The 26,674-nt window shown below is 45.9% G+C and overlaps 1 protein-coding gene and 1 long non-coding RNA gene across 6 annotated transcripts in view; both read left to right on the forward strand.

Annotated features, from left to right (window-relative positions):
- Positions 1-395: 395 nt before the first annotated feature.
- The window catches only part of VWC2 (von Willebrand factor C domain containing 2), a 119,758-nt gene continuing 93,479 nt past the window's right edge, over positions 396-26,674 (forward strand). For 2 of the 5 annotated variants that reach the window (XR_011437746.1, XM_001498002.7), the window contains exons 1-3: positions 396-2,071; positions 2,259-3,057; positions 20,656-20,785. Coding sequence is in view for 3 of the 5 variants with exons in the window: in XM_001498002.7 (XP_001498052.1) it covers positions 2,362-3,057; positions 20,656-20,785 (826 nt within the window). In the remaining 2 variants the exon portion in view is untranslated. The remainder of the gene's footprint in view (positions 2,072-2,258; positions 3,058-20,655; positions 20,786-26,674) is intronic. The other 3 variants (XM_070264408.1, XR_011437747.1, XM_070264407.1) reach the window with 3 other exon arrangements.
- On the forward strand, positions 8,501-12,465 carry LOC138923715 (uncharacterized). Its single transcript, XR_011437748.1, has 3 exons — positions 8,501-8,741; positions 9,280-9,638; positions 11,676-12,465. It is a non-coding gene; the product is annotated as an uncharacterized lncRNA (long non-coding RNA).

The raw sequence follows: 26,674 nt of genomic DNA on the forward strand, positions 1-26,674 counted from the left end.
TTTGGATATTTACGAGTTTCTTACTCCTCCACGTTTGTACTTCTGGGTTTCTAAAATGTGAAGAGAAAAAAACTCCAAACAGTGTAAACTAACATGGCCTTCGGATTCCAAATTGAACACAGTTTGGTTCAGGTTTTTCACAGTGGCAAAACCAAGCTGTCCACAGGGAGGAAAGCCAGAGGGGGGCCAATTAGGAAGAAGAAATTAAAGAAAAGAATAAAGGAAAGAAAAAAAAAGCCCAGATGAAAGGTCCACTGGAGACGGAGTGACAAGGAAGGAGAATGGCAGCCAGGACAAGGCTGGCAGCGGCCGGGGAGGTGAGGAGGCGGCCGCACAGGAGACTGACAGGTGGGTTGCGCTGCCGGAAAGGGGAGCGAGCGGGCGGGAGGTCCTCCAACCCCGGGGCAGCGCGGGACGCCGCGGCTACGCCTCCCGAGCAGGAGAGCGCGCGGGGCGGGAGGCGGCTGCGGCAGGGGGAGGCGAGAAGGCGGGAGGCGGACGCACCGGCTCCTGCGCCGGCCTCGGTGCCACTCGCCGGCGCGCCGCGCTCCGGGCGTCTCCTCTGCCTCCGACACGGCACGGCTGCCCCGGCATCCCGGCTGCCTGGTCTGGAGAGCTCCCTGCACCTGCCGGTGGAGGGGCGCGGGGCAGAGCCCCGGCGGCTCCCAGGGCGTGCTTCGGCGCCGAGACGCGGGGACGATACCCGGGGATGAGCGGCTGAGGGCGGTGCGGGCACTGACGCGAGTTGGGGCCGCGACTACCGGCCGCCGGCAGCGAGATGAGCAAGCCCGCGGAGACGCCCTAGCCGGTGCACGCGCCGGGCGGAGCACGCAGGTGGGGCTGCGCTACCCGCGGTGCGCCCCCGCGGGTCCCCGGCCAGCCAGAGAATGGGCGCCGGTGCCCCGGGGCCGCGCCCGCCGCTGCTGTCCCCGCGCCCGCCGCGAGCCCAGCGACCGGCCCGCGCCCTGTGCTCATGTATGTAGGCTGGGCGCCCGCCCCCAGGGATGAGGGTGCATGTTGGGTGTCCGCGCCGTGCGCGTTGGACGTGCCCTGGCAACCCGTCCGCCTCTCTGCTTCTGGGAGGAGCTCCCCCACCCCCACGCCAAGTTTGTAAATACGGGCGACTTGCCCAGGGCTGAGGTCGTCTGGGCCGGAGCTGAGAGGGAGTAATAGGCGCGGAAGACCAGAGCCCTACTGGAAGCTGGTTGAGGGGGAGGGAGGCAGACACCCAGACGCGCTGAATTGGGAGAGGGAGTAGGAGAGCGAAACGGAGAGAGGTTGGGTTGCTGGCACCCTGCAGCATCTAGGGTTCTCTCGGCCCCTTTGGGCGGCAAAAACTTTGGGATCCAGAAAGGCTTTTGGAGACCAGGAGAACGAGAGGGACTCAGCCCCCAACCCGCACCCTCCAACCCCAACTTCCCCCTCCGCACACCTTAGTGCTGCCCCGGACACTTCTGTTGCACCTCCAAGACCCTTTCTGGGGTAAAAGCAATTACAAGACTGAGCGCTGCGGCCCGCGCGGGGGTCTCTCAGCACCGCTTGGAGCCGCTGAGCGGTGGGCTGGCGGCGGGTGGCCAGTGGAGGAGCAGAAGCCTCCGGAATCCTCCACCCTGCCGCCCTGCATGATCAGGATCATCCTTATGGGCACCGAGGCCTGGGGAGGAGGGTGGGGAGGCAGCATTTGCTTCCCAACTGAAGGCATTTAAAAAGTTGCTAGAAATGAATCACGGGGTCCTAGAAGCTCTGCTTAACCCCCTTCCTCCCCTTTTCCCCCAATGCCCTAAGGCAAGCGAGGGAGGGATTCCCTCTTAAGCTTCCTATACGGTCTTCCGCATCCAACTCCACTGCGGAATTCTCCGCTTAATAACCTTTGAGAAAGTGTGTCTAGGACCCAGGGAGGGGCACCCTCATCTCCTGAATTATGTGGCTCTATGTGGAGCTTTGCAGGGGGCGCGGGCCTGGCTCGCTGCACTCCCGCGGCTCCGACACCCGCCCTCGGCCATCTCCACCGCCAGTCACGACTACGTGAGAAACACTGCCCGCCGGTGTTTTTCTGGGACTTCGCTTCCATGTACGTTTCCACAATTTGGGATGTCTAAGGATCCCGGCTGTGCACCGACGCTGGGCATGCTGCCCCCGCCCGCGTGGTCCAGCTGGTTAATCTAGAGCGCTTCGGGAGCCCGTGCGGCGCGGGGCCGGGTGGGGGCCGGGGCGTGCGCGGGCCGCGGGGCTCAGCTGTGCTGCTGTTCTCTCCGCAGGGACGGCGGCTCTCGGCTGGCGGCGGCGCGCCCCCGGGCTGTGAATGCGACTCGCCCCTCGGCCACGCTCCCCGCCCGCCCGCCCGCCGGGACGTGGTAGGGGATGCCCAGCTCCACTGCGATGGCAGTTGGCGCGCTGTCCAGTTCCCTCCTGGTCACCTGCTGCCTGATGGTGGCTCTGTGCAGTCCGAGCATCCCGCTGGAGAAACTGGCCCAGGCGCCGGAGCAGCCAGGTCAGGAGAAGCGCGAGCACGCGTCTCGGGACGGCCCGGGGCGGGTGAGCGAGCTCGGGGGTCCTGCGAGGGACGAGGGTGGCAGCGGCCGGGACTGGAAGACCAAGGGCGGCCGCGGGCTCGCCGGCCGGGAGGCGTGGAGCAAGCAGAAGCAGGCCTGGACCGCCCAGGGCACGGGCGCCAAGGCTGGGGACCTGCAGGTCCGGCCTCGTGGGGATACCCCGCAGGAGGAGCCCCCGGCCGCCGCTGCCCAGGACGCGACCAGCCCGGACCTCGCGCCCACGCCTGAGCCGCCTGAGGAGTACGTGTACCCGGACTACCGCGGCAAGGGCTGCGTGGATGAGAGCGGCTTCGTGTACGCCATCGGGGAGAAGTTCGCGCCGGGCCCCTCGGCCTGCCCGTGCCTGTGCACCGAGGAGGGGCCGCTGTGCGCGCAGCCTGAGTGCCCGCGGCTGCACCCGCGCTGCATCCACGTTGATACAAGCCAGTGCTGCCCGCAGTGCAAGGAGAGGAAGAACTACTGCGAGTTCCGGGGCAAGACCTACCAGACTCTGGAGGAGTTCGTGGTAAGAGGCGAGCGCCCGCCCGGCGGCTTTGCACCTCCCAGGAAGGGGTGACGCCGCTCTGTGCTCTGTGTCCCCACTTTGAAGAAGAGGCATTCTCTGGTTTTCAGAGGCGGACAGCGCTGTGCTCCTGTCCCCTTAACACGACCTCTCTTTTTCAGTGCAGAGGTAATCCTTTAAAGCAATGTGGCCAATCCACTTTAATTTCTTTGGTCTTCGTTATAAAAGGGTTTCATTAGAATGAAGCCCATGGCACTGAAGGGACCGCCCCGAACAGACTTATTGGCTGTACTTTTAACATTAATTTACTGCTCCTAATTTAAAAGTGTTGCTGCTGAAATGCTCAACCTGTTTTCAAACACAGGGTAATTTACCGTGCCATTTGGGATATATTCTTCCGCTAATAGCCAATTAAGGGAGACTATTCATATAAATAAGGCAATTCCCTAGATTACGTGTTGGAGTGTCATGCAAATGTGCTAAACATTAAAAGAAAAAGAAAAATGCTTGCTCATTGGATGCCAAAACATAGAGGACGGCAAAAACAAGAAGTCCAGTTTATGGTTAAAAACAGTTTTATTTTAGATGAGTACTAGTAATAGTATTAGCACTGGCCTTCTTGTTTGCATACTGTGTGTCAGGCTCCAGGTTCCATTTTTCACGTGTGTTAACTTGGTTAAACCTCATACCTGCAATAAAGTAGTGTATTAGCTCTGGTTTATGGAGAAGAGGAAACTGAGACAGAGTATTTAAATAACGTGTTGAAGGCAAGGCGGCTATTAAGAAGCCGACTCCTGTCAAGCTAAGCAGTTCAGCCCTGCAGCGCATGCTTTTCTCCATACACTCTACTGGAACCAAGAGCCCAGCCGCGTTGGGGGCTCTGGTTTGGAGGGAGGTGCTACCCAGCACGCATGCGCTAACTCCAGTGTACTCCGAAAGCCCTAAGTCTTCTCTGGCGGGCCGGGGAGAGACCTGCATGACTGTTCAGCCTTTCCAACCCTGCATGGTGGGCTCAACCTGTGGCTTGTCTGGGCTTGGCCAGTTGACTTGGCATGCCAGAAATTTCCTGAGCTACAGAGGGCATCCTGGGACCTGTAGTCCCCAAAGCTGAGCGTGGGAGGCACGGGGGAGGAATCCTGCAGGAGTCCCCCAGAGCACAGCCTCTGACATCTGCAGATTGAGAATGTGCCCAGGGTGTGACAGGGCGTATTGAATTCCCAAGTGTTGTGCATATGTAAAGCCAGGAGGACAGATCTACAGATAATGTACAAAGTAGGAAAGAACGCTGGGATGTAGAGTCAGGAAACATGAGTTTCCATTCTGCCTTTGCCGCTAACCAGTTGCGTGAGGGGAACAAAGCACATCTTCCCTCTGGGTTTCCTTTTTCTCCTATGTAAGATAAGGGGCCAGCTATTTCTAAGGCTCATGGGAGCTCTCCAGGCATACCTACTTAATGCTCACTGCTCTTTGCTTCAGCCCTTTGGAGAAAGAAAGGTAAATTTGATGACAACCCTACGTGAACTAGGACCTGGCCATGTAACAGAAGTCAGTTAGGAGTCTTAACCTCAACATGCTTCCCGTCTACTGGGGAGCCAGGCAGACACCTCTCCAGATGTTTTGGATGCAATACAAAAGTGCTGAGGCGGGGCTGGCCCGGTGGTGCAGCGATTACGTTTGCACCTTCCGCTTGGGCAGCCGGGGTTTGCTGGTTTGGATCCCGGGTGTGGGGATGGCACCACTTGTCAAGCCATGGTGTGGCAGGCATCCCACATATAAAGTAGAGGAAGATGGGCACAGATGTTAGCTCAGGGCCAGTCTTCCTCAAAAAAAAAAAAAGAGTGCTGAGGGAAAGGTGGCCATGGGTTCTGGTGGAGATCAGAGGAGAGACCTTCCATATTGGCCTGGGACAGGCCTATATGTGTGGGCCCAACAAAACAATTCTCTTGAGTGTTTTACGTTCATCAGGAAATCTAAGTGTTATAAGATCAAAGATGAGCAGTTAGTTATTAATTAGTAACATTTATTGTTTGCACTGTATATAATTCCATAGTCATTTCTTAGAAGTGTCCCATGAGGTAGTCTGAGGAATTATTAGCATTTTGATCTACAAAGCTCATGGTAGAGTGGGCCACTTGTGGACCTGAGATCATAGGTAGAAGGAAGAACTCCAACTTCTGTTAAGTAACACATGGCTAAGTGCTAGATGCTGTGAGGCTGCCTTTGCATATGGGGGAGGGAGAGCTCTTATTTGATTCCTGTTTTCAAAAATTGGTTGTCAACAGGTGGAAGATGTTTCAAACTCTGGAGATGGGAGATGATAGCAACAAAAGGGAGATTGTAAAGATTACAATCTTGGGAAGAATTGTAATATACCTATTCTTAGAGTCTTAAGCGTATCTTTCATCTTCAAGTGACACTTCATTCTTAACTTTCATCCAATCTTTACCAGCTGCCAGGATGTACAGTGCATGAATATTGCAAAGCTGCTACAAATTTTTAATTATGTATGCTGCTATAATATGTACAGCTACATAGCTATTTCATTGTATGGATTGTGCTTGTTCATTTCTGTTAGTATGAGAAAATTTCTAGATAGTTCCCTAATTTAGTGTGGCTTTGTACAAGTCATTTAGTGTCTGCATTTTTTATTTCTTTAACGTATAGAAGAAGGGATGCAGTATGGATGGGTGCTTTGGAAGGATGAATGTAGAAGGGTAGGGGGACAGCTGTGAGTCCAAGGGGTTTGTGGGTTGTAGTAATGGAGAATTGTGATGTTGAGTGCCAGGGTACAACAATTGTTCACATGACTGTGCTGGGTATTCTGGGCTTCAGAGGGAAATCATTTGTAGCCTGTAGTTTGCATAGCACAAAGTCTATGGAAAATGGAAAAAGAAAGCATTTTCTGTCTGAAGCACTTTGCATTTCTCTGAAGAAAATGTAATTTAGATGGAGGTTATGGTACAATAGGGTCATGCTTGGAACACTGTTACAAGGAAGGACACAAAATGGACGCTGGTCTGGGCCTCTTTCCCTGGGAGGCACACAGACACCTTGACAGTCTGTCCTCTGCTTCCCGAGAGAGAGGAAATTACTGATGGAGGCTGGATGCTGATTGTGGGTGTCTGAGGTGAGAAGCAGCCAGAACTCCAGATCTTGCCTTGTGCGTGTGATGGGGATCCGGTCCTGGCGAGAGCCTGGCTACTCCCTGTCTTCCTGCGCTTCTCTTTCTTTGGGTGCTTGTCTGCTTGCTGCCCTCTCTGCTGGGTTTTCTCCTTACTTCAAACCTGTCTTTCCCTTCTCTCTGTGCTCTTGCCCCATTACAACTCCCATTCCTTACAGCCTTGTTCATCTCAGCCAGATGTCAGCAGAAGACCTCACTGCTTCAGTGAAATACCAGTAAGCTGCTAATAATTAGAGTGATATCTTCATTCCTCCAGAGATGTTTGCAATTTAATTTGTATATCCGAATAAAAACATAGTTACTAATAGCATTTCCTCCACTGCCTCTCAAATATATCAAGTGTCTTGTTCTTCAGCTTATACCAGCAGGTGTCCAACTTTGAGTAAGGAAGCCTGTCTATTGGTTTATATTTTTCATAAATGAATGGTATTTTCATGTGCTCTCTGCTTTCTAGGGTGTATTCGTTTGCTAGGCCTGCCATAACAAAGTACCACAGACTGGGGGGCTTAAACAATCGAAGTTTATTGTTGCATGGCCCTGAAGGCTGGAAGTCTGAGATCAAGGTGTTGGCAGGGCTGGTTTCTCCTGAGGCCTTTCTCTCCATGGCATGCAGATGGCTGCCTTCTCCCTGTGTCCTCACATGGTCGCCCCTCTGTGCATGTCTGTCTCCTAATCTCTTCTTATAAGGACACCAGTCAGATTGGATTGGGGCCAGCCCATATGACCTCATTTTAACCTAATTACCTCTGTAAAGACCTTGTCTCTAAATACAGTCACATTCTGAGGTATTGGGGTAAGGACTTCAGCGTTTTAGGAGGCGGGCGACACGATCCAGCCCACAGCATAGGGTGTCAATGACCAGAGTTGACCTCATAGACATGGAACCAACTAGATGTAAGGAATGTGGTGGGGAGAAGGGGGCATCAGCAAGTATGATTGGAAGAAAGAATTTATAAAGAAGGTACAGAAAGATTAGTAATAAACTAAATGCCTGATAAACATAATTAAGCAGCCCACCTAGACCACTCTGATTCTATTCCATTCTCAGCACCACTTTAGGAATTATTGTCCTTATGTCAGTGGGTCCTTGTATAGTCCATAACTAAGTGGTGACTAGGAGGGGCTCTACTGAGCAGTTTTAAATTCGCCCCTGATGACTACCATACAGGCCAACAGCAAATCAAATTTGAAATTCATTAATAAAAATTGATTCCATTTGGAGCAACAAAAGGAGTTGTCCCCCTCATGGGAATCCTGATCTGTGGGGGACTGTGAAGATAGAAATGGGGTCTGCAAGCTTGTTTCAGTGTTTTATAGAACCTAATGGAATTTATGCAGCTCTCTAAGATAAGGACCATAAGGGATAACTAAAACTTCACATTCCGTTGCTTTGGGTTGGGATGATATCAGTTCAATGTGTCCACACTAGTTATCATAGCTGATCAGGAGCTCTGATTGGCAATTGTAGAAGTCTTTGATGAAAAAGACAGCATGAATTATTAATAAGTGCGGCTTGCTCGACTGTCTTTCAAAGCCTGAGGACTATAGTACTGGAGATAAACTGGAAGGGGGAGTTGCAGGTGAAATGATTCGAGACCACTGGGTGAAACCAAACCCTCGCCTATGGCTTCAGTGTCTGACTTATGATTAACCCTGTGGCAAAATCTCATTTCTAGCACTTTATTAAGAAAAAAAATCTTATTTGAAATGTGGAATCAAAAGCTCCACCTAGATTTCTATTGCAGTTATGAGAAAGTGGCAATAAAGAGAAAGACGTGATTCTTCATATTTTTCAGTCTAATGGTATTTATATTCTTTTGGCTGATGTTACTTAAAAACAAAATGTTTGATGTTACCAAAAACAGTACCATTATTTACCTTTGCAAAGTAAAATGCATCAAGCTGTGTAGAGTTTATGTTCTTTTCTGTACGTCAGTTTAGTGCATGTGCTGTTGCTGCCTCTGAGTTTGTTTTGGTTCCAAGTAAGATTTTGCACATTCTGGACTTCTCAGTTTCTGCCTTTCTGTTGAAAGCCATTTAAACAGTAACAATTAAAAAAAAAGGAGTCATATGGATTTTCTGGACCTTGCAGATATGCCCCAAACTCAGGTGGGGAAACGCAACTTCAATGACTGTTTATTTACATGATCCAGGCCATATTTGATTTGTAAACATGGGATAAACACCATAGAAATTTGGTCTTTTATAATGGGAAGAAGGGAACCAACAGACTGACGAGTTGGTGGTATTTCCTCTATTTTAAAGGAGAGAAAATTAAGTTTCAAAAGAGTGAATTAACTTGACTGAAGTTATTGAGCCAGTATATGGTGGAGCCAGGAGTTGAGTCATAGTCTGCTGTACCGTGAAGATGGTTGCTTCCAGCTATGCCATCTCATCTTCATGATCATGTGGTGATGAAGCGTCATGTTGTGCGTGGCTGAGAGAATTTCTTGTACATGGAGAAGGGGAAGCTTATACAGGAGCACCTGGCCCACATTTGTGTCCGGTAAATGCTGCACCTATTTGGTTAAGTGTTTTTTATGTGGATTTATGTTATAGCTGACTTAAGCCATCTAGGACAAAATGAATGAATCTGTGTCCTTCAAAGTGTGAAATCTTGAGTTGTAATGAGAACAGGAGTTCCAAGAGCTCCCTGAAGGCAAGAGGGAAGGATTCCAGTGGGCAGTGGACCGAACACCAGATCTCAGAAGTGGCAGGACCTTGGAGATTATCGGGCCCACGGGGGGCAGACTGGTGGCTTGAGAGCTAGATCCAGCCCAGGGAGAGGTTCCGCTTGGCTCACAGCACATGAGAGATTTGTTTGACTAGTGCAGATACTTAACAAATCAGAGGGTCGTGTAAATACCCAGATTGCCAATTTGTTGTGAAGACGGGATGATTCCCAGGTGGCCGCCATCTGTTGCAGCTGAGTGGGGCTGCCTCTTGAGAAGAGCAATTGCTTTCCAGCTGACCATGTCCCCACTCAGCAGGATTTACCTGTGGTCCTGTAGCCACATGGCTTTGTAATGCCTCTCTGTTCACAGGTGGAGAAACTTCCCCTTAGGAAACCAGTGCGTTATTCAAAACAGCCAGCTGGTATCAGAGGAGGCCTAGGAGCCGAGGACCCACGCTAACACATCCTGCCCCTTCAGCACGGGTGGAGAGTCAGCTTCTAGAACTTCAAGGACAGAGTACTTAACGTCTAAAGATGTTGGTGTGAGCCCTTGTTCTAGTTCATCCTTGTGCCCCTGGGCAATTCTCAGAGCCTCCTTATTTTCTGGTGGTAAAAAGTGGAGAATATCCTGCTTATCTCTCACATTATAAGAAGTAAATGAGATATATATGAAAGCAATTGGAACCTACAAAGCTCTGAACAAATAGGAGAAAAAAAACCTGCTGCGAGGTGAGTGTGGAGTTTTAGGAGCATTGTGTTGAGTGTGTGAGTGTGCGTCTTTTGGGTGGTAACTGCCCCCAGCACGGTTTTTGGTCTCTAGAAAGACCGACCTGTGGAGGCTCTCATCATTAGGGATGGCTTTTTTGAATAAATATCAGTGAGCCTATAGTGTGTGATGTGCTTTGAGGAGCATCAGGAGGGGCTTTGCAGGGGATGCAGGTGGAAGCCGGTTATATGGACTCTATTGTTGATGATTTGTTTTTAAATAACAGAGGAATCCTAGAGCAGATTTTTAGGGAAAAGACAAGAGTTTGTCTCAAAGAGAACAACTGCAAGTTTGAGTAACGGACATGGTTTTCCACCCAAGTCTATGCACCTTGTAGCCATCCTTCATAGTGTGGTTCTGACCACGTAGCTGGAAATCCTTCTTGCTGCTCATCTATTCCAAGGCTGAGATCTTGCCAGCTGGATTTCACTTCTCATTCTATTTCTGTCAGGCACTGGGGTGCGGCCAGGACATAGAGTGCCTTTCGAATCTGTAGAAAAGGATGATGTCAGACATCTGCCTGTGGCCCTGTGAGTTCTCTCGGAGGCCCTAGGCCCATGGAAAAGCATAGGGACGGAAAATTGAGATGCCATGTGGCTCTGCGCATTTCCAGTTATGGCAGAAGTGATTCTACTTTAAACATGATGAGACACCCCTTGCCTGAGCATATGGAAGACTGATAGCTTGAAAACCCACCATTTACAAAACTCATGAAATTCCGAATATTGTATAAAACACATCTTAAAAGCACACTGAAGTGGCAAAAAAGTAAGGGAAATTAACCCCTGGAAGTGGAAATTGGAATCCAGAGAGGAAATTCAGGCTTGCAGTGGTGGCTGAGAGCATCTGGTGATGCCCCTGGACTCATGTCAGGCTGAGGCATGTGACGAGTTCAGGACCCCAAGTAGAGAGAATCAGATTAGGACCATACAGCCATGCTCCCCCAAAGAGCCTGTCCTGCAAAGGACAGTGCAGACAAACTCCCCTGAATGGGCCTCCACGCTGTGCAGAGCTGGAAAGTTTTCTCTGAATAGCTGCTGACTCTAGTGTCCGTGCCCTCTTATGGGCGTGAGCCCATACTGCCTACTGGAGCAGTCCATAAAGCGGAATATTATTCTTTAAAGGGAGCCCAGGGTGGCAAGGCCTACAGGTTCTGACAGAAGCAAATGCATTCAGGAAGAATGCACCCTCCACGGAGGCCACAAAGAACCCCTACAAATAGTGTTCCAAGGAATGTGAGAATAACAATTACATGTCAGAAGAAAGAGTATCATAAGAAAGATTCAGCTGAGACAAAGCAGTAGAATCAGACCTAGGTGTTGGGATATACATGAGAATATTTAACATGCTTAAAGAAGTTAATACTGAAACACGTGTGGGTAAACAACACGTGTACCTAAAATACTAGTCAGCTTTGAGAAAGAATCAGATAGAACTTGTATAAATGAATGATACAATAATTGTAATTAATATTCAATGAGAGGGTTTAACAGTAGATTAGGTACAAATTACGAGATAATTTAGTGAACCAACAGGTAGATCTGAAAAACTTACCCAAAAAGAAACACAGACACACAGATGGGAACATAGGAAGGAGATGTTTTGATACATGGAGGACAGAGAGAGAAGATCAAATTTACATCACGTTAGAATTCTGAAAGAGATAGCAGAGAATATGAGGGACATGAAGAGATAGTGCCTGAAACTTCTACTTGAAAGACCCTTATTTTCTGATTCAGGAATCTCAGTGAATCTAAAGAAAGATAAATTAAAATATATGCACACCTAACCATATCATAGTGAGACTGCAGAACACCAAAGGCAAAAGGAAGATTTTAAGAGCAACCAGAGAGAAAAGACTTCACCTACAAAATAAGAGTAACTAGGCTGACAGCTGACATCTTGTCATCAGTGGGAAACCTAAAATGGTAGAACATCTTTCAAGAACAAAGAGAAAATGTGTTAATCTGATTTATGTATCTCACAAAACTCTCTTTTAGGAAGGAGCCTGAACAGTTATTTTCAAACAAAAATGGAGAGCATACCACCAAAATACCTTTACTGAAAGAACTTCAAAATGCAATCTAAAGGATGAAATTCAGGAAGAAGGACTGTGATCCCAGAAGCAGGGTCACAGAGTCAAGGAGGAATGCAATGAAACCTGTTGTTCACCAAACTGTAGACCAGTGGTTTTAAGGGACCTCGTTGCTCCCACAGAGGACATTTGGCAATATGTGGAGACCCTTTTGGTTGTTATAACTGGGGGTGGCGTGGAAGGATGTTGTTGACATCCAGTGGGTAAAGGTCAGACATGCTGCTGAAATCCTACAGGGTACAGAACAGTCCCTGACAACCACTGTCAGGGGGCTGGGGTTAAGAACCCCAACTGTAGACTAACTAACGGGGCTTTCCAGGGTGGCCATGCCCAGCTGGAGGTGGAACTAATGTTTCTGTGCCTTGCAGGGGTTGGTGTGTCTTGCACTGAATTTTCAGTTGAGAACTTTATCCTTAAACAAACAGGAAATGGCCGTTCAATATAACTTTTAAATGTTCTTGGGAAAAAGTTGTTACTAGGGGCCACCTCAGCTTTAGGCCAAATCATGAAATAGGTGAACATATCAAAGGCCCCTCCTGCTGTCCAGAGCTTCTGATCATGATGCCACCAAGCTCCAGTTGGCCATGTAAGAAAATTCAGACCATTTCAAAATACTATGCTCCTCCTGCATGGCTCTCAGTACACTGTGCTCACTAGGCAACTCAGAAATAAATAATAGCATGAACTCTACCAAACAGATTGGCCCATCTGTATAGTTTCTTTGCTTTCCTCATAAGTTAACATGCTGCACTAATTGATATTTCCCTTGTCCAGCTTTAAAAACAACTTCATTTTTTTAACGTCTTCCTTTTTTTTTTTTTTTTTTTTGGTGAGGAAGATTGGCCCTGAGCTAATGTCTGTTGCCAATTCTTCTTTGCTTTTTCCTCTCCAAAGCCCCAGTACATAGTTGTATATTCTAGTTGTATGTCCTTATATGTGGGACACTGCCTCAGCATGGCTTGATGAGTAGTCCTAGTCCATGCCCAGGATCCGAACTGGCAAAACCCTGGGCTGTTGAAGCAGAGTGTGCAAACTCAACACTACGCCACCGGGCTGGCCCCAACAATTTCTTTTTTATATTTTACTTTCAAATTCCATGTCCTTTTTGAGAAAGTATCTCGATATTTTTGTTTTAGGAAGCTTGAAACAAAATACAAAATTAGTTTCCAGTAAGCCATTACTTATATTTATTAATTTCTGTTGGGTGTCAGGAGCTATAGCTCCACTTCTGGTCACATTCTTGCATGGTTGACAGTTATGTTCTGGGGACACAGGGCCCTCAGCCAGTGGACGGGCTGTCGTGGTGGCATCTTGGTCCCTCCCCACAGTGCAGAGCTGCACGTGGCCAGGGTGCCTGCAGTCCTTCTCCCGTGGCCAGGGCTGCCTGAGCACCTTTGCTTCAACCCGCTGCTAGTTTAGCCATGTCACACATGCAGAAATGTCAGGGGTGGGTGGGTTGGAAAAGAAAGAATTCTGACAAGGCTGCTGCCTTTCCCTGGGCCCCTGAGATGGCCTGAGGGATCAACTGTGCTCTGATGTCAGCCTCTCAGCTCAGGTCACCTCCTGCTGGTAGCGAAGTTCGCCTCTGGCTCCTGATTGCCCTCCAGGAAGCCGAGGAAATAAGCTTGTCTTCTCCTGGGTGACAGCGAGGGGTGACTGACAATTCAACGGTCAGCTCTCAGAGACCCTGCTGCCCATTTGTCTGAGCTCAGAGATGGATCCCTTTCTTGTGAGCGAGCCCTGCAGTGTCTTCTTCACCCGAGCTTAAAATCCATGGAGAGGGACTTCATTAACTGGGAAAACTGCTGGCAGCATCCCATTGTAATTTCCGAATGCTTTGGAAGAGGTTCAGCTTCAAGGAGAGGTGCAAGGCCAGAGGTGTGCTGTGCTCCGGGCTCAGGCCCGGGTCTGGCACTTTCAGAGTAATTGGCAGCGGATGCATACTGAAGGGAGCTTCAACAAGGCAGCCAGACTCTGACCTCGGATGGCGTCCAGAAGGGAGTTCACTTGGCCACTTTATAGTTGGGGAGTGTGAGCCCTCTTCCTGCAGCCTGGCCAGCTTTGGGCGAAGGAAACTGACACACCCCTTTGGTCATCTTCATTACTCCCTGCCTAAGATGAGCCTTATTACTGCCATCTCAAATGAAGAATGCCTAAAGGGAGCAATGTGGCTTTGTTTTCTTTGTGTGTGCGCGCGTGCACGCGCACATCATGAAGAGACATGTATATTTGTTTCAATGGAATAAGGTTTTTGCCTGTTTGTCACAGTCCCCAGTACTCCATGTTACTGCCCCTAGTTAACTACCTTGATTTTTACTTGACAGGTCCCTGAAATAATTTGAGTTTATGATCTCTGAGAGAACCAATTCTCATGTCACATCCTCACACCCATCTTTTAAAAGCCTAGTTTTTGGAAGACATTTAATTTCAGTTATTTGAATATTAAGTGAAAATTAAGCTCTTTGTTTCTTTCTCCCAAGGATTACTTATCTTTAATCCTTTAATTAGATCCTCCCATTTTTTTAAGAAGAAGAATTTGGCTTTAACAAGAGTTTTCAGAGGGCTTTCTTTCCTCCTAGTCTGCCCCAGGTAGGAGGTCATGCCTGATTGACATCACATCCCTTCTGTTAAGAGTTTAATTTAAGAATCTGTGAATGAGCAAAGTATCCATTAAAGTAACTCCAGCAAAACCTCAGCGTCACCCAGGTTCCCAAGGTGGGAGAAGAGAGACTCCTTCCTGTTTTGGGCCCAGTGCCCAGGGTGGAGCCCTGAGTCTGGCTGCCTATGGCCCTGTGGTCACATGGTTCTTCACCGGCTCATCCTGTCTCTCTATATTGTTCTGTTTGCATCAGGCCAGGGTGTGGAGGTCAGAAGTCTGAGATCAGGGTGCCACTGTTGGGTTCTACTGCGAGTCCTCTTCCTGGCTTTCAGATGCCACCTTCTCGTTTTCCCACATGGTGGAGAGAAACCAGAGAGTGCTCTCCAGTCTTTTCCTCTTCTTGTAAGAGCACTAATCCCATCATGAGGGCCCCACCCTCATGACCTAATACCCCCCAAAGGCCCCACCTCTGAATGCCTTCGCAGTGGGGGTTAGGGCTTCAACAGATGAACAGATGGGGAGGACTCAAACATTCAGTTCATAACAGGTGGCCAGCATGCTTTTTGCTGCATCTATTCTGACTGTGTAATCTGTCAGGTTAGGGCACTTCCAGAATGTTCACTAGGTCTGGATCTTCAGCACAGAAGATGCGGTCTTCCTCATTCTCATCTTAGCTCTTCAGCTGTTTGCTGCCAAATGAAATATGCCGTGTAAACACTGCCAGCATCTTTTCCACTCATAAGCAAGTCCCTGCATGATGTATGTTAATCTGAGGGAATTATTCACATGAGGTTTGAAAGACATTATTAGACAGAGGGTCTTGCCTTAAGCTAAACTACAAAGAAGGAAAAGCTATTCTTTGGTGCCTGAGAAGAAAGCTGGGTTGCTTTGGGTCGTCAGACTGTTGTGCTGTTAATCTGTTGTTTGTAGGTGAAGTTGTTTTCTTCCTCAGACTCTAAGCTGACAGGTTCTGGGGACAGCTCTTAATTAAGTTCTTTTGTGTGCAAATCCATTCTCTGACAGACAGTGGAAAGACAAAGAGAACAAAAAAAAATCTTTCTGAAGGGCGCAGGAAGCAGAGGCTTTCTCTTGCTCCATGGCCAGCAGCCTGTGTTGGAGGCTGGAAGGTGGCTGTGGAGGCTCGAAGGTGGCTGTGGATCCAGTTCATTTCACTTTGGAGCTGCTGTCTACCATGCAAGAGAGGATGGAGGAGCATGTGGGGGTCTGGAGCTTTTCGTGATGGCCCTGACTGGAGGAGAGAGGTCAGACAGCGCCTGGAGCCTCAAAGACGAAGGCTCGTGGGGCAGGTGTCTCCGAGTGTCCATTCAGGGCCCTGCTACTTTTCAATTTGAAGGCAGAACTTTGCAATGCCTTGGGCTGGTTTGTTAAGACATTTTCAGGAAAGGAACCTGAAGTAGGGTTGGGGAAAGATTCATTTCGAGGTGACTGTTGAAAAGAAAGCCATGACCTGCATAGCATCTTCCAGGCTTCTTGCAGATAGTCAGGAGATGCTGTTTAAAGTAGATAGGGTGGCCCAGGATGTATTCAGGAATATGGTGAATGAGAGGCTGCTGACCTGACTTGCTGTGTAGGTTTGCGGTAATTCACCAGATGTGTTGGGTGCATTTTCACTCCATAAAAAAGCGGAACTGAAAGGCATGCTCATGTGTCCAGCTCCAAAAAACATAGCTCCAGGCTGTCAGAAGCCAATAAGATCTCAGGGTTTAGATAGAAGGGAAGTTTGTGATTTCCCTCTACATGTATTATGCTAACAAGTGTGACGCTGGACACTTTTGGAAAGACAGATTCGGCACCTGGAAAGGACACTTTCGCCATCTGGTGACAAAACTGTGACAATGACTTTGGGAAGCTACTTGTCATCCAGAACCAAGCAAAGACTGCTTTTAGTGAAGGGCGCTTTCAGTTCCTGCCTCTGGCAGCTTGATTCTTAATTTTAGGGCGTCAGAATAATTACATAGTAGGGTCAAAATGTGTAAACAAAACTCAGATGTGCAAACACTGAGACATTGTTCTTCAGTTTTAGAACAGTTCTTTTAGTTCTGTAGCTTCTGAATCTGCTGAAGGTTGAAAATATTTGTTGTTATCAATTTAAAGGTTTTAAGTCTCTTTAGGGTATCTCAGTCTTTTGAGGTCTTTGGAATCTCCTCATTTTTGGGTAATTACTCAGCATTTCAGGATTTCTCCTCCTCTGAAGATGTCTCCTACCTCCTTTTATTCTTCCCATGATGGCCTCCATTTGGTACTGGGAAGAACTCATGTAGCCTCATGGCGTTGGGAAAGACACCTTGTCCCCAAGACATCAGCTTCTGGCCTTGTCTCCCAGGAGAGAGCTGGGCTTGTGTCCCAAGATGCAATAGGTCCCTTGTGGCTTTGGGGACATTATGCTGGCTCCCAGGGCTGTGCCTGTGGACTTCTTTGCAGCCTCTGGTGTTGGGGCCTCTGCTTTCTGCAGCTGCCCTGTCCCTACCCTCTGAGGACTGCTGGTCCTTGAGCTGTGGGGGCCCAGGCATCCCCACTTGGTTCTCTGCCCCAGGAGGGAATTGCGGTACTTGTGACGCCCCCATCGTCTTGATGGTCGTCTCTTCTTCACCTGCCCCAGTCCTCCCCAACTTACTTAACCGTGTTTCAGTTTGATCTTTTCCATATCTTTCCAACCAAAAGCCACAACTTTGCCTTTAAAATTCTTAATATGCACACAGTTCAATTAGTATCTGCCATTTTCTGCTGTTCTGTTAGTTTCTCTTTCACACATTTATGTCTCAACTCTTTGGCCAGGCTGAGCATTGAGGTGAGTGGATTGAGTACTTCTTTGTATTTCTCCTTCCGAGTGCAGGATTCTGTAAGGTGGTAAGCCTATGGGATTGGTCAGTGGAGGATGGAGGGGCTGATGATGGGAACTGGAAGGTTGTTCTTGGCATCGTTGTCCCAGAAACTACAGGTGTATAATCCCCAAACTGTAAAATATATGTGTCCATATCTTATATCTTCTATATTTGCATTTGAAAATACATTTATCCACTGGGAAAGTGAGAGTATGAATCTTCAACTACTCAATATAAATTTTAGCTATTTAAAGAAAACATTGACAGACAGAGTAGAAGAGTGAGAAATATGTAATGGACAGAGCGTGGTGTGACATCTGTTCCCTAGGTTCAGGAATAAATTGCTTCAGAATCTTGAAGTTCTGCTTTGTGATCTCAGGCTGTGTGTTTAGCTACTCACTTTCCACACACTCCTTTCCGTGCTATCGGATCTTTTCTGTAAAGTCACTGCTTTCGTGTTTATGTCATTCTAACATCCCTATCTTCTCTTCCACTTGTGGATTAAATGTGTAATCCAATATTGATCCTTCTCAATGGAAAGATTTGTCTGTATGCTCTTTTCCTTAGGTGTGAGTATCTAATCCTTGAGCAGCTTTTTGTGAGGCCTTGAGCAACCAACCCTTCCTGAAGCAAAGCTGTAGATTTAATTTTTTGTGTTTTTCATAATGTGCCATGTTAATTTTAGCTCTTGTGTCTTTCCAACCATTTCTTTCTTGACTCAGTCAATATTGATTGAGCTGCTTGAGCATTTTGACTGGCTTCATCACTCTAACAGTCCCAGATGTGACAGAGATACGGTCTGACCCTTGACGTGCACCAAATCTCGGTGGTGGCTCACCTGCAGACTGGGATTAGGGCTCTCAGTGACAGAGACTCTGCTCTAGGCCAGTACACCTAGAAGAATTCAAGAGGTCCTGGGACTTAAAGAGTTTCAAAGAAACGGAAGGATTGGGAGAGAGGAAGGAATAAGGCTGGGCTCAACCTTATATGCAAGTGGGTGGGAACCCAGTGTGGGGTGTGGTGAAGGCAGAGCAGACAGCTGAAGGTGAGGCCTGAGAGGGACATGCTCATGGTGATCCTGACTCTAAGTTCATTGTAGACATTTGAGAAATGAGCAAATCTCCAAATAGTGGAATAGGATTTCTAAATATTTAGTGACAGTAAAACTCATAATCAAATTTTTGATAAAGTTGCAGAACCTTTAAGAAAATAGCAGACCAGGTTGTATGCATTCCCTTGAGCAGTGTTCTCTGACGCAGATGCAGGGACGTTTCAGATGCAGCAGGAAGAAGTGTTCTGTCTCCAGGCCAGCATCTCTGCCTGGCTTGTGAGGATGTGCTCTCTTGTGTGGAAACTGCTGGGAGAGGCTGACTCAGGGCTGCTGCCCAAGTGCCTGAAGCCCTGCTGACTTCCAGGTGCCCCTGTGTGGCTTTCTGAAGCCATTCCTGGGAACCCAGCAGAGGGCCCTTTCTCACCTTCTTTCAAATTCCCAAACCAAAACAGTGTTTTTTCCTGCCTTCCTGCTCATCAACCTGGGGTCAGAGTGGTGCCAGGCTGTGCCCCTCTCTTGAGGACAGACCCTGGTGATTCCTGACCCTCGTGGTCCTTTCTGACTATCTTGCCCTCCGGATGGGATGGTCCCTCGCCCCTCTGTGGCAGAGTGCCTGCTCCCCACCATCTAACCCACACCGTCTGGGCTTTATGGCGTATGCCCAGCGTCCTCTGCTGAAGGTGCCGATATGCAGTGAACCATGTCTCTCTTGCAACTCAAGCTCTCTGCTTTTAAAACTCTGAATCGTTTTCTTGTCCTGCCTGATAAGTAAATCCACCCTTGACACAAGGATGCTCCAGACTGAAGGGACACTTGGTAGGAGACACAGGAAATGAAGGAAACAGCAGCAGCAGCAAAGAGCAACGCTCATTATGGTGGCAAGAAAACCTGATCCTGCTAACAATGCCTCTCAGAAACGTGCCTTTATGTTGTTATAAGATTGATTTTAACTCCTGAGGCTGTATGGTGGCCAGGTCAAGATTTTGCCCTGGGCCACTGTAAAGTTTCCAGTGTTTCCTTTCTTTTGCTATTTTCCAAGTACACACACACACACACACACACAAACATGCCTAAGTCCTGACCCAGCCGAGTTAACTATGGTGTAGTGCCTGAGAACGTGCCTTGAAATACAAATTGAGCTTTTGCTTCATGAAATAACCAGGATATTTGGTGGAGATTTGGTGTTTATTTTTTGCCTTGTATAGACAAAGGCAGCATCCGTGAATGTTGTTTGTGTTCCTTACTATACAAGTGCTGGCTGTGTTGTGGGTGTGTACACAAAAGTCAGCTAGGCCTCCCTGCCCAGGAAACTCAGCTTGATAACCCCCTTCCCATCTCCTTTGTCTTTATAGCACCTATTTCCACGTCACAGCTTTGCTTCTGCTTTTGATTGCTGGGTCTGCGTATGTTGGTTCTGCTTTGTCCTGCGTCAATCCAGATGAAAAATCACTCTATCGATAGTTTTCAGGAAGAAAATAATTCGCATCACATCTTGTATGAGTTCTTATATGAGGATTCAGTTGGCAGTGTACAACCTTTCCGGGAATGGCCATTATGCTTGGTTGGGATGATCCAAAGAGGTAGAATTTGGACCAATGACTGGGAAGTGCAATGAGGCAGATTGAAGCCCAGTACATAGAAGAACGTGGTAACACTGGGGGATAGAAGGGCGTGACCCTGAGAAACCTTGGAGGAGAGTGGTACCGTCATGGACTTTGAGTCAGGAGCCCTGCCTCTTATGAAAGGTCTGCCCATGGCAAGTTGCCTGATGCCTCTGAGTCTCAGTTTCCTCATCAGTCAACAGGGCCAGTATTTTTAGTAGGTGTATTTTAGTGTTGCCTTGAGAGTTCAATGCGGTCCTGTTGAGACAGCCGCTGGCCAGGTGCCTGGGTGGGGAAGAGGCTCAGATTCTCCACTCTTTCACCCCTCCACCTTCTTCTCCTGTTCTACCGTCTTCTTGACTCAAACTTTGGCAGTTTTCTAGGCCAATTAGGTGGCACTTGGCAGGGCTGTGGAAAAGGGATTTGCATGATCAGTGGTTGGGCAAGAATTCAATATGATGTATTATTTGTTTAATTTTTAAAGAAACAAAAAGCTTTCTTCAAAACGAAGTTTATAAAGAAGCTCAAAACGTGGATCACTAAAAAAACAGCTGTTCCTTTGGAGCTGAGAGAGAGGAGCCCTATGGCCGGAGCATGTGTTACACCCCAGGGGAACCTACTAAACCCCAGGACCCTTGTGCCCACGCTTTGAAAACCACTGGGATGGATCATTTTGTTAACATTCTTAAAACACTTGGATGTCTTCACACAAAGTTTGGGGGAAGAAAATCATGAATTTATATGGTAAGGATAGTGGGAGCTGTGACCCTGACGCTGGGCTTGTGTTTCAGGTGTCTCCATGCGAGAGGTGCCGCTGTGAGGCCAGCGGGGAAGTGCTGTGCACAGTGTCTGCATGTCCCCAGACAGAGTGTGTGGACCCCGTGTACGAGCCGGACCAGTGCTGCCCCATCTGCAAAAACGGTACGTGAAATGCTGTGGGCAGCGGATGCACCTCCCCATGCCCCGAAGTCCACGTAGGCGGTCACTGCTCACATCATGGTGGCTGAAAGATGTCTGGCTGTGTGAGTTTGACTATGTGTGTCCACAGTCATGTGTGAATATGTGAGTTTGAATGTGTGTGTCCACACTCACGTGTATCTCTGGAACCGCGAGGCCTTGGGGACGTCAGAGCTGTTATGTAGTAAGGCCTGCTCTCTCTTACCGGTGTCAGCCCCATGTTTTATGCGGGTTAAGAAGTTCTTTGGGGAGAAATTCAATTTCCACCCCTGAGGAGAGTCACTTATTTTAATTCAACTTTGTTTGTTCTTGCAAAGCAGTTTCTGTCTTTCCAAGACAAATCAAACACGCTGCTTGGGCTCATTTACTTTTCATTACTAAGTGAATGAATCGTGGAACATAATTGAATATTTTTCATAAGCAAATTAGGCAGGAAGACAGCCCCCCTTATTCCCAGTGAGAGCCAGTGGTAGATCAAAAGCCTTGTCTGCTTTACGAAAAAAAAATGGCAGGTTGTCCTTGATCATAATTTATAAAGGAGAGTGTTTCCTCATCCTGAATAATGAGGATAACTTTGTACCTGAGGTACTGAGAGCCCTCCTGGGCATCATACTTTCAGAGGGTATTTGATAAGAGTGTGTTTCCAGGGAGGATAGGCTTAAGAATTATGGCTCCAGAGGGCAGTTGAGCATTGCTTGGAAGAGGAGACACAACCACATCTTCAAATATCTGAGTGTCTTCCCTGGTGAGAGCATTTGGGCTGTGGCCCCAAGGCATGGTGCTATGACTCATGGCGGAAGTCACAGATTGGCTCAGAAAGATGAAAGCAGTCCCACAGCCTGATCATTTCAGAGAAGGAATGGACTAACTTGTGAGTCTTTAGCTTGTCAACTGTGAGGTTGCTGGACAGAGCTTGCTAGTACGTGATGTGGGCTTTGTAAGTGGCAGATGGTTACACAGGGTTATTATTGATTTCTAAGACAATTCTGCGATTCTATAGTCATGCCAATCAAAATTGTGTGGGCCATGAGGTGCCATAGATACCTTTCACCAAGTACACACAGATACCCAGATTTCACCACAACAAATTGTAAAACTCTTGAAATAAATAAATGGAAGAGGAAATGAAGTTTCTGTGTAAGAAGGATGGTCCTGCAAGAATGGGATCATTGTATTAAGAATGAAAAGGATTTGTGGAGACACAGCATGTACAGTCCTTTGAACATAAGTGGACAGGGTCAAGATGTTGCAGAGTGTACTTTATATGGAGTTGGCTGTTCTTTTGTATGTACTAATTATGAAGAATGGAACCATAAGGTACAATTTCATTATAATGAGAATGAAGAGGTCTTTGAGCATGAACTAAGCTCTTTAAAAAAATAACATCATGGTGTCAGCCTGATGGCGTAGTGATTAAGTTTGCGAACTCCTCTTCAGTGGCCTGAGGTTTGCGGGTTTGGATCATGGGCGCGGACCTACACACTGCTCATCAAATCATGCTGTAGTACTGTCCCACATACGAAATAGAGGAAGATTGGCACAGATGTTAGCTCTGGAACAATCTTCCTCAAGCAAAAAGAGGAAGATTGGCAACAGATGTTAGGTTGGGGCCAATCCTCCTCACCAAAACAGTAAATAAATAACATTACAGTACTAGCTGTAGGGTACAGGGAAATCAATACAGTTTACTTAGCTAGTGTTAGTTAGGACTAACTAATAGGAGGAAAAAGATTTTGGAGTTAGAGGAGGAGAAGCAAGTAGAGAGGCTGGCAGCATCTCACTAGGGTGTGGAGTGAAATAAGCCAGGTGAGGAGCCAGTTGGTGCCTGTGGTCTCTCAGGGGATCATGATGGCTGACGTCCAGGCTGCTGTGTCCTGTGTGTGGGGGTGGACTGGACAATTAACCTCTCATTGAGTCAGTGATATTTAGTGAATGGATTGAATATGAGTAGCTCAAATATTTGGCATCTTAAGTATCCAAGATATTGTGTGTTTCTCTTGTCAATTATGATTAGAAACAAAGTTTTGGCATTAGATAGTTAGCGAATCCTAGTTTGGATGTTTAAAAACAATGGGAAGACGTGATTTCAATCCCTGAGTCTTTTTTCCCCTGCTTTTCCTTTAGAAAACTTTCAAACTTACAGAAAAGTTGAAGTAGTTCTACAAAGAGCCGTTGTATATCCTTCACTATATGTACCTGTTGTTACATTTTGCTTTATTTACTTTATCTCTTTCTGTCTCTGTCTTTGTCCCTGCTCCCCACCTCTATATATAACCTAACACCATCAATCTATTTGCTTATTTGTTCTTTTCCATAATACACACAGGATAGCTTCTATCAATACCACCACCACCAAGAAAACCACTGAGGAAGTTCCAGATTTCTTTGCAGTTATTTTTGCCCTGAGGGCATGTCCCACTTAGGGTGAAGAGTCAGAAAACTATGTTTAGAAATTATTTGAATTAATTCTTTATTGTGTGCAGATATGTTAAAATTTTATAAAGATTTAAAGTCATTTCTTTCTGATTGTATTCAACTTTAGTCATTAAGATATAATTTTATTTTTTGGATAAGCAAAATTTGTTCAAACATAAACTCTATATAAAGAAGATCTACTCAGAGATTCACAGGATGTTTTCATACTGCATTGATGGTTTGGGAGAGAGGGGATGCTTGTGGCCCTGATAACAGACTTCTCAGTGTTCTCCCGTTGCCTCTGTACTTTGAGAGACAGCAAGGGATGAAGGAAGGCAGGATTTTTGAGGTGGCATATTAGAGATTCTTTGAAGGAGAATGAATATGTTTTTTAAAACTAGATTCAAGAAGGATTACAGATTACAGATTACAGAAGGATTTGTATTAAAAAGGATTTGTTTGATTCAGTTATATGAAAACATCAACAACTTCTTTTCAGGAATACAACTAGAAATAAATTTCAGTGTGTCTAATCATGTAAGTACTATTAAGCTCTCTTATAACTTATTCACCAGATAGAATTTGGCTTTTAGCTGTCTCTAGTTATAGGGTATTCTGACCTTGACAGGACATGTGGTGTTTGGAATTCTTTCTAAAAGATTTGCTTGAAAAATGAAAACAGTTTCTATCAGAAATGAATGCTCTGTAATAATTGGCTGAGATTAATGAATAATTTACGGTAGTCCAACCCTGCCTCTTGTACAAAAAACAATGTTTTCAAAAGAAAAAATTACATGTCTGATAGATCACAGATTAGAGGACATCAAAGATGATGCCTTACATGAAATTAAATGCTCGGATAGATTTAGTGCGGATGGAATAGAAAGGTTTTAACTTTCGATCTCCGTAAGCTGGCCTTTACTCCACACACTCGAATGTCTTGACCTGAGCATTAAATAGCTCTTTCTCCTGACAGAAGGAAAATTACAGTTCATTTGCAAGCTGCCAAAGTCACTTGCATCAAAGGAGCAAAAGTTGGAAACCAGGAATGCCTGGAATATAAATAAATGATCACAACTCAAATACGACTTAATATATTCACTTTGTTGACTTGTATAGATCAATCTCCCAAGGATTTTCTTTTGATAAAATGGATGTTTGTGTGCCACTGTTTTCTTTTCCTCCCCATTATACAAACAGTGAGTGTTATATTGACTTTCAGGAATTCAGGTTTTCTCTAGTGACAGGTGTACTTCAGAGGTTCACAGCATCCATTCCGTCCCAGCCCCCTAGTCTTAGACACACCTGTGATCATTAGAGAGCAGAAGACCTCCATTCTGCGAGTGTGCATGTCACCTTACTTTATGCGTGCACAGGAGGAGACCTGATAGAAGTGGGACATTGATGTTGAAATGTGACGGCATTGTTGGGATTAGCTGTGCTTCTCTGAGGCGGAACATCATACCCCAGAGGGTCTGACATGTACTGAAAGCGCAAAGGTGCTGGCTGTAAAGATCACACATCTGTTGGAAGCCCCAGTGCTACTTGATGGTAGTTATTTACAGCTTTATTTCTGCAAGAGAGTAAGTATGGCTATTTTTTGGAAGAAAATGAAAAACTTTTATGAAATGTTTAAGATAAATACAAAGAGTTCAAATTATTAGAGTCACTTTCATGGAAAATATGTGAGAAGCATTGACTAAGAATTAAGCAGAGTTGTATTTTTTTAATTCTCCTGTGTATTTCAGAGAATAAGATAAGGTCTTAGTTAAACTACATATAGTGAGTCAGACAGACCTGAATGGTGTGTGTCCGTGTGTGTGTGTGTGATTCATATCAAGATCCTTCTCACAAAGAAAAATCTACTCCTATTTGGCCTCACCATTGAATCTTTCCAAAATTCTTACCAAGGAAATAATACCAATCTCATAGAAATACACTGTCATTATTTAAGGATGACCTGATTGTGTCCATTAAAAATATAAAGGAAACTACAAATATCAGAGTTAATACTTGATTATAGCAAGGTTGTTTTACAAGCTGAGTACATAAAAATCAGCTGTGTTTCTCTATATCAACAACAACCAAATAGAAATGAATTAAAAACTACTCTTTCAAATAATATCATATGTGTCAAATACTTAGAGTAAATCTAATAAAATTGTGCAACATTGCTACACTTAAAAGTCTTAAAGCTTTATTGAGAAAAATTAAGGAAGTCCTGAGTAAATGGAAAGATGTACCATATTCATGATTGGAAGACTCAGTAATGTAAAGATGTCAGTCTCCCTCACATTAATCTATTGATTCAGTACAATTCCAGTAAAAAAACCCAACGATATTTTGTGTGTGTGCAAATTACCAAATTGGTTCTAAAGTCCACATGGGAATACAAAAGTTAAAGACTGGCCAGTGAAATATCAAAGAACAGCAACAAAGCTGGAAAATGTACACTACAGAAGTAAATAACATACTGTCATGTTGCCTCAAAGATTAAAACACTGACAAATGGGAGAGAATAGTCAGAAAAGACCCAGGCATAAAGATCACTGGATGTATGATTAAGCTGATACTGCAGTACTGTGGGGAGCGGCATGATCCTTCCGATAAATGGTGCTGGCTAAGTCAATTGGGTAGCAGTATGAAGATAAAAGGTAAATTGACTCCTACCTCACATTGTACCAAAAAATATCAATTCCAAATAGATTGCAGATTTAAATGTGAAAGCTCAAATAATAAAGCTTTTAGAGGAAAGCATAGGAGAACACCTTTATGATTTTGAGTAGGCAAAGATTAATTTAAAAGCACTAACCATAAGGAAAGAATTGAATAATTGGACTTTATTAAAATTAAGAAAAATTAAGATCCTCTGTTTATTAAACAACACTAATGAGCCAGTGTAAAGCAGCCCACATATTTGGAAAAAATATAAGCAATACATATATCTGACGAATGACTAAACAATTCCAACATGTCAAAATGAAGTGGAGAGATGAAAAAGAGAGAAAAATGTAATGGGATTCCTAACTCTCTCTGGACCTCAGTGTCCTTCTCTTAGTTCCACCAAGATACAAGTTTTTCCACTGAGTTTTAGGCACTGGGCTGTTGCCACTTATCATTACTTCTGTAACATTGCAGTTCTGTGACAAGGCCTGTTCTTGGTGCAGAGACATGAAAGAAAAAAAAATTGGATTTCCTTTTTTTAGTGAAATTAAATTAGTATTAAGCTGAAGTATATTGTGATAAATTAAGATGCATATTTTAATTCTTAGAACAATCACTAAGAAAATCAACAAAGGAATTAAACATAGCACAGTAAAAAAAAAAAATATTTATTTAACTTGAAAAAGGCAGTCAGGGAGTAACAGAGGAACAAAATGCCAGGAAATTTGTAGAAAACAAATAAAAAACGTATATGTACTTGAGTGCCGCAAAATA

Source organism: Equus caballus, chromosome 4 (genome assembly GCF_041296265.1).
Source record: "Equus caballus isolate H_3958 breed thoroughbred chromosome 4, TB-T2T, whole genome shotgun sequence".
Taxonomy (NCBI): Eukaryota; Metazoa; Chordata; class Mammalia; order Perissodactyla; family Equidae; genus Equus; species Equus caballus.